This window comes from Galeopterus variegatus, unplaced genomic scaffold (assembly GCF_000696425.1).
Source record: "Galeopterus variegatus unplaced genomic scaffold, G_variegatus-3.0.2 Scaffold7215, whole genome shotgun sequence".
Lineage (NCBI taxonomy): Eukaryota > Metazoa > Chordata > Mammalia > Dermoptera > Cynocephalidae > Galeopterus > Galeopterus variegatus.
Genome location: NW_007733326.1, coordinates 60,913 through 68,515, shown reverse-complemented (window position 1 = coordinate 68,515; position 7,603 = coordinate 60,913). Strand labels below are relative to the sequence as shown.

Genomic DNA, 7,603 nt, shown 5'->3' with positions numbered 1-7,603 from the left:
GGGTCCGAACCCTGGGCGGGAGTGCCGCCGCGCTCCCAAGCGGCGCACTGTAGCAGTGCGCCACCGGGCCGGCCCTCTTTTTGACTATGTTTGATCAAGAAAAATTATCCATTCCTCTTGAACTCCTTTCTTTCCAAATTCCAGTCCATAGAGTTGCATGACTGATAGTCTAGCATTTGTTAACATCAGTTAAAGAGATAATTATTAAAGAGTTACTGGTATAGGATAATGTTCTGGAACACTGAAGGCTCACAGAGATGCATAAGATACAATTCTTGAGCTCAAAGAACTTATAGTCTAATGTGAGTCATTAAGACAAATACACAGTTGAACATAGTATCAGGGATAATGTTAGAGCAACTGGAGATGAATAAAGTCTTCTGACATTTAAAGGAAGAAATGATCTATTTCTGTATGAAGGGGCAAGTTTCAAAGAGATGCTAACATTTGAGATGGACCTAGAAAGATGAACTGATTTGGATTGATGGGAATGGAGGTAGAAGAATCAGGCATTTCCGGGTGGAGGGAATAGAGAGAGCAAATGTATAGGACTGCGAATGGGTGGGCAAGAGTTATCAGCTCCCATCTGACTAGAGCTTAGAATGTGTAGAAGAGAGTAGTGTGAGATACTGACTGGAAGGGAGGCTGGAGCAGTGTTAAGAAAAGGAAGTATATGGACTGCCCCAAAGGAAGATTAATCTTTGTAGGGTGGTGGTGGTAGGAGGATAGTTAGGAGGCTATTGCTATAATTTAGGGCATGAGTGAGATTGGAAAGAAGGGGACTGAGTGATCAACATCACAGAGGTTGATTCTTTAGACTTCAAGCTGTTGAGGGACCAGGCATAAGGAATTGATAGTGACACCAAGGGCTTATCCCTGGAAGATCAGGAAAATGAGGCACCAAAACAGTCCTTGTTTATGGGGGAAGCTGATGGGTTTGGAATTGGACATGGTAAGTGTGAAATGCTGGTTAGACATTCAGGGAAAAATATCTACTAAATGGAAGTATGGATCTGGAGCCTAAAAGAGCATTTCAGTAATTCTTTACATAGAGGCAATATATGGAAGCCATGAAAATAGATGATATTGCTAAGTGTGGAGAGAGAGAAGGTCAAGGACAGAAGTGTAAAGAGTGCGTTCTTGTAAAGGGTAGAGGAGCCATAGAAGGAGTTGGAAGCAGCAGTTAGAGAAGCAGAAAGGAGAAGACCAGGGTGGTGCATTGAGGTGGAAGCCAGGGAAGGAGAGGAGGCATCCACAGAGAGGAGGCCATCCTCCCAGGCTAGGGTTCCTGAAGGCTCCAGGAGTAATTTTTGTGTGCATCTAGGTTTGGGAGCATGACACTGTTAAGTCAACGGAGAAATGAAGAAAGAAGAAAAGCCAGCCCCCGTTCTGTGGGATTCTGTCCTTAGGGCATAGTCCCTTCATAAAGAGGCTCATATTTGCTGTGGGACTTAGGGTTTTCAGACTGGTCCGGGCTCCCCTAAGCACTGTCTCCAGGCTGAGGATTAGCAGTTAGTGCATATGGGGTCCTCACCCTTGCTCATTGTGCCTTGCAAGACAGTTCTTCAACGGGAGCTTCCAGAGTGGGGAGAAGCTGTAGCTGTGCTGACCCTGTTTGTTCTGTCTCCTCAGAGACTGTCATAGGGAACTGCATGGATAGAAGTTCTCCAGGACAAGCAATGGAGCTGCCAGATCACAATGGGCTCGGGTACCCAGCACGCCCCTCAGTCAGTGAGCACCACAGGCCCCGGACCCTGCAGAGACACCACACGATCCAGAACAGCGATGATGCTTATGTATGTTGGAGCCCTCCTGTTTCTCGGAGCTGGGATCCTACCAGTCCCAGCCGTGAAAACAGCGTAGTGATGCGGGGTAGCATCTACTCCTCTGCTCTTCTCAGTCAGAGTCTAGCACCTCTAGGAACTGTGGGAGCATTTCTTTGAATCATCCAAACAGACCAAGCCTTAACTCCAGTAGAATCTGTACTCCAAACTTAAAAAAATTTTTTTTCCTTGTTAGTGGCTGGCCGTTACAGGGATTGAACTCTGGACCTTGGTGTTAGCACCACACTCTAACCAACTGAGCTAACCAGCCAACCCTATACTCTAAATTTTAGACTGAGGAATTAAAAATAGTTGCCATCTGTTCCCTGTGTCTTAGTTACTAAACCTCTCCCCAGACAGTCTAAACTCAGTCCCCAGCAAATAAAGCCTTGGGCTCTCAGTTAGTTTTCAGCAGCTGCATGGAACTTATTCAGATAAAGGGAGCTGATATGGCTCAGCAGAGCTTTGTGTTCCTAGGACAAACTCCTAGCATGGCACTGATATGGTGGCAGCTAGCCAAGGTGGCTATTCAAATTTAAATGTATTAAAATTAAATAAAATAAAAAATTTAATTCCTAAGTCATACTAGCTACACTTTAAATGCTCAGCAGCCACCTATGGCTAGTGGCTGTTGGACAGGGCAGATAAAAAACATTTCCGTCATCACAGAGGAGAGTGTGATTGGACAGTGCTGTCCTAAGACAGACTCCCGTAGGTGGCAAGGGGGTCTGACCACCAGCCATAATTCACCATACCCTCCCCCGACACCCACCCACTCCACAGGGGGAAGCTGAGGTAGCTCCCATGCTGTCACCAGGGCAGCATCTCCCTTTGGATGATGCTGCAGAGGAAGGGAGTCTGGGAGTGGGGCCCTAGGCTGCCCTTTGCCTAGGCTCCTTCAGAAAAGACAGCTGTCTTTAAGGGTCACCACAGAGTGGCACTTCCTCTGGTATCCTTATTTCTTCTCCTCATTGTTTTCTGCAGGTGCAGCTGGATAACTTGCCAGGAATGAGTCTTGTGGCTGGGAAAGCACTTAGTTCTGCCCGGATGGCAGATGCAGTTCTCAGTCAGTCTTCACTCATGGGCAGCCAGCAGTTTCAGGATGGAGAAAATGAGGGTAAGGGGCCTTACGCATGGGGCACCCCAGCGAGATTCCTGGAGGGGACCCCTCCCTCCACCTTCACCAGTGCCTACTCCCCTCTTCTGTGGAAAGAGTTCATGGGGGAGCAGAGCCACAGCATCCCCAAGGGGCTGTGACACAGCACCCTTCCCCGCTTGTCCTCCCCTGAATGTGAATGTGTGTACAGGAAGCAAGTTTCTGCTTGAGCACAGCGCTAGCACATTCCTGTTTCTAGTGCCTTGTGAAGATATGCCTTTTATAACTGTTTTTCTGGTTCTGGCTAAAAGGCATTGTGTCCTGATGGAATATTTCTACCTCTCCTTAGAACTAGTTGAGGGAGTGTCTCCTGATAAATATAAGGCATAGGCCTTGGGATGGACAGGTCTGCAGTAAATCCCAACTCTGCCCTTTACAGGCCCTGCAGGTAAGGCACTTAACCTTTCCCCATCTGTAAAGTGGCAAAAACAGTAGATTGTGTGTCCTAGATTGTGCTGTGAGGGTTGACTGGCTTGCTGAGTGTAAAGTGCTTACTTAGCACAATGCCTAGAGCACATAGAGTGCCCAGGAATCGGGTACCTAGGATCAGTAAAATTATCATCTTTCACTCTTAAGGAGGTGAGACTTTCTGAAGGAGCAGTTCTCCATCTTCTCCCACATGACAGAAATCGATCATACTTGATCATACTTGAAGATGGGAAAGGGAAAAATGGAACACTTAGAGAAGAATATAGGAAGAGTCTTGGTCCCCAGCCCACAGTCACTAAATAGTTTGAGGGCCTACTGTGACCTAAAATTCAGGGCTGTGAGTCAAGCTACTGGTTCTCAGACAGATTGTCCTCTCTTCCTCCCCTCTCCCCAAACCGCTCACCTACCCTACTAGCTCCCTGTCAATTTCATGTGTTCTTTTTGGTCTTGCAGAATGTGGGGCGAGTCTGGGAGGTCATGAGACAGGGCTGTGAGTCAAGCTACTGGTTCTCAGACAGATTGTCCTCTCTTCCTCCCCTCTCCCCCCACCGCTCACCTACCCTACTAGCTCCCTGTCAATTTCATGTGTTCTTTTTGGTCTTGCAGAATGTGGGGCGAGTCTGGGAGGTCATGAGCATGCAGACCTGATTGACGGAAGCCAGCACTTAAACTCCTCTTGCTATCCAGCTACATGTATTACAGACATTCTGCTCAGCTACAAGCACCCTGAGGTCTCCTTCAGCATGGAGCAGGCTGGCGTGTAGCAAGAAACAGAGTGAGTGTCACCCTGGCCAGGGCCCAACCAGCCCTATGGCCCAGGGCCAGCTCCTCATCCTGTCAGGGGATTCATGTGGCTAGTGAAATTGACAACGCCACTCTTCCTGTCCCGGCCTTCACGTCTTCCTGCTTTTTTACTAAGCATTGTGCTAAGTTTGGGGTGCAGGTGGGGGGCATACTGAAGACATGCTGGGCAAAGTCCCTTGGTTTAATTATGGGGATAAGACACATGACCCGCCTCATGACAGACAGTATGGCCTTCATAAAGAAAGAAGTGAGCTGAAGTTCCAAAGGACAGAGGTGACCTCTGGCCAGCGTAATAAGGAAAGGAGGTAGTCCTTGAACTCAGTCCTGAAGGATGAAGTCAGCAAGAAGACACATCCAGCCATGTTTCTAAAAGCTGTACAGAAGCAAAGGGCAGGATATTCCAGACAGGAGAAATATGTGATCAGAGGCCAGTGGCAGAAATGGTGAATTGACTAGTGTGGTTGGAGCGGTGCAGAGGGTACCCAGAAGGTGCTATAAGTCTGTCTCTGAAAAATCTTTGACAAAAGACAATGAAAGTGAAGCCATCTGGCAAACCCACAGAATTTTTCAGTTCAATACCTGAGTCTTGCTCTTTTCAAACTCATTCTCCTCTGTGTCTGCTTTGTTGCCATGAGAATGCAGACCTGATTGACGGAAGCCAGCACTTAAACTCCTCTTGCTATCCAGCTACATGTATTACAGACATTCTGCTCAGCTACAAGCACCCTGAGGTCTCCTTCAGCATGGAGCAGGCTGGCGTGTAGCAAGAAACAGAGTGAGTGTCACCCTGGCCAGGGCCCAACCAGCCCTATGGCCCAGGGCCAGCTCCTCATCCTGTCAGGGGATTCATGTGGCTAGTGAAATTGACAACGCCACTCTTCCTGTCCCGGCCTTCACGTCTTCCTGCTTTTTTACTAAGCATTGTGCTAAGTTTGGGGTGCAGGCGGGGGGCATACTGAAGACATGCTGGGCAAAGTCCCTTGGTTTAATTATGGGGATAAGACACATGACCCGCCTCATGACAGACAGTATGGCCTTCATAAAGAAAGAAGTGAGCTGAAGTTCCAAAGGACAGAGGTGACCTCTGGCCAGCGTAATAAGGAAAGGAGGTAGTCCTTGAACTCAGTCCTGAAGGATGAAGTCAGCAAGAAGACACATCCAGCCATGTTTCTAAAAGCTGTACAGAAGCAAAGGGCAGGATATTCCAGACAGGAGAAATATGTGATCAGAGGCCAGTGGCAGAAATGGTGAATTGACTAGTGTGGTTGGAGCGGTGCAGAGGGTACCCAGAAGGTGCTATAAGTCTGTCTCTGAAAAATCTTTGACAAAAGACAATGAAAGTGAAGCCATCTGGCAAACCCACAGAATTTTTCAGTTCAATACCTGAGTCTTGCTCTTTTCAAACTCATTCTCCTCTGTGTCTGCTTTGTTGCAGGTTTTGTGTACAGCTTGGGAATGAAAAGGTTGATTTTTAAACCAACAGTATCTAGCAGCGTTGCGCCAAATTGCCATTGTGTTTGTGCACCTGGAATATCATGGCTCCTCTCCTCACATTTGGTTCCTCAGTGTGCTGTTCTTTTGGGTTCTGAGGGGGGTTTGCCATGTTTGCTTGTATGACCAAGTCACCAAGGAAATAAACAGGAAATCCATGTTCTCCATCTTTTGTGAAAGTGTATTTGAGTTGGTGGTTTGTTTGTGCTTTTTTTTTTTTTTTTTTTGGTTTTGTTTTTGATATGTTTTCTTTTGGAAGTAATTTTCTTTTTTTTTCTTCCTTTTTTATGGGGGGGGGAGTTGTTTTTTTCTTCCTTTCCCTTTCTGTAACAGGGGAGCAAAGCAGCTAGAGTTCAGAGGCCCACAGCCTCGGAGCCGCTCCCCTCCAGGGCCTTCATCGACAGAGCACCCTCCATTCCTCTGCATTGCTCTTCCAGAGGAGCACACCCGAAAGGAACACATCCTCTGGAATCCTAGTGGCTGGGAAAGCAGGAGAAGAAGGGGTGATGGTCTCTGGCACTTAGAGAACAAAAGGAGAGCAAAAAAAGAGAAACCCCAAGCCTGGAACCTGGAGAGGTCTTTACTGCTGGGATCCACTGAAAAATATGTCTGGCCCAGCCAAGATCATATGAAAACTTTAGCTGAGCATGGCCTGGCGTTGATGGGTTGCCAGTTAGAATGTCTCAGTTGGAGCCTTCTCTTTGGTGTATAACTCAGCTTCCCTCTTGTAACCCAGAACGTTGGTTGTCTTCACTGTTCTGCTAGTTCTACCCATTAGAGCAAACACCCAGCAGTGGTGCACTGTGCTCTTCGTGTCATCTTTCAGCCTCATTTTATATTGTGCTAGGAAATGCATTGTTTCTCCTTTCATATATGTTTATATATACTTTTCCCTTTCAGTCTCTTTGTCACAGGCAAGAGGAATAGGAGGTTGTCTTGGGTCTTGACTCTGTCCTAACCTCCTCCTCCTCCCTGGGCACCCTCAGCTCCTATATTTTAATTCTTGATCATGTAGGAATTGATTTGGTAAATGTTGATGATGTTATTATTATTATTATTGTTATTATTATTAATAAAGAAAAAAGGAATTTTTGTTTAAAAGAGCAATGTTTAACCAGATTCTGTTCTATTTGAATTGTGACTTGCACCTTTTGTTCCAAGTACTTTCTTTAGGCATTGTAATCGTGAACAGCTCTCACTGGCGCCAGTGCCAGGTGCGGCCGTCTCCTTTCCCCAGCTGAAGCAGCGCACACTAGATAGCTATTGTCTGTGTCATTATCTTTATTTCTCTTCACTGTTAGAAACCAAAGTCTTCTCTGCTGGCTGGGGGCTGAGTGGATCTGGGTTATCTCCTTCTGATCTTCCAAACAAGAGAGAGATGTTAAATATTCTGACTCTTGATCCTTTTTTCTGGGAAAGGAGCATAAAAGGTCCCTAGTCCCCCCCCCCCCCCCAAGACTTTCATCCCTAATTTGCACAGAAGAAAGCGGGTGCCCAGCATGGCCATCCTGATGTTGCTGGCAGGATCCCCATGCGCTTATCGTTCTCCACAGACACTGGCAGCTTGGCTCCTGGACCCTGTATCCCTCAAGTGGATTTCTGCAGTGCAAGAGCCTTCCTTGGGATCTGTCCCGTGTTTCTGTGGCCCCCAACCTCCCCTCCACTTGGTGGGGTCACCAGCTATTCACCAGAAGGGGGCTTACCAAGAAAGCCCTCAAAGCTATCATTTGACTTCTCTGGGCTTGTGCCAGCTCTGGTGCCCCTCAGTCACCCTGCCACTACCACACGGTCAGCCTGATCTGTTTACGTGGTACTGTATTCACGGAAGAGCAGATCACCACCCTCCAGCAACCACCCAGGTGAAAGCCAGTGAGCCTATTAACCGTGCCATCTTGCGAAC

The 7,603-nt window shown here is 47.3% G+C and overlaps 1 protein-coding gene and 1 long non-coding RNA gene across 4 annotated transcripts in view; both read left to right on the top strand.

Annotated features, from left to right (window-relative positions):
- The window catches only part of SIK3 (SIK family kinase 3), a 31,339-nt gene extending 27,152 nt beyond the window's left edge, over positions 1-4,187 (top strand). For all 3 annotated transcript variants that reach the window (XM_008591717.1, XM_008591715.1, XM_008591716.1), the window contains 3 exons: positions 1,633-1,796; positions 2,808-2,940; positions 4,015-4,187. In XM_008591717.1, coding sequence (XP_008589939.1) covers positions 1,633-1,796; positions 2,808-2,940; positions 4,015-4,172 — 455 coding nt within the window. In that variant the 3' untranslated portion in view covers positions 4,173-4,187. The remainder of the gene's footprint in view (positions 1-1,632; positions 1,797-2,807; positions 2,941-4,014) is intronic.
- Positions 4,188-4,856: 669 nt separating this feature from the next.
- On the top strand, positions 4,857-5,870 carry LOC103607178. Its single transcript, XR_551944.1, has 2 exons — positions 4,857-4,987; positions 5,648-5,870. It is a non-coding gene; the product is annotated as an uncharacterized LOC103607178 (long non-coding RNA).
- Positions 5,871-7,603: the final 1,733 nt, after the last annotated feature.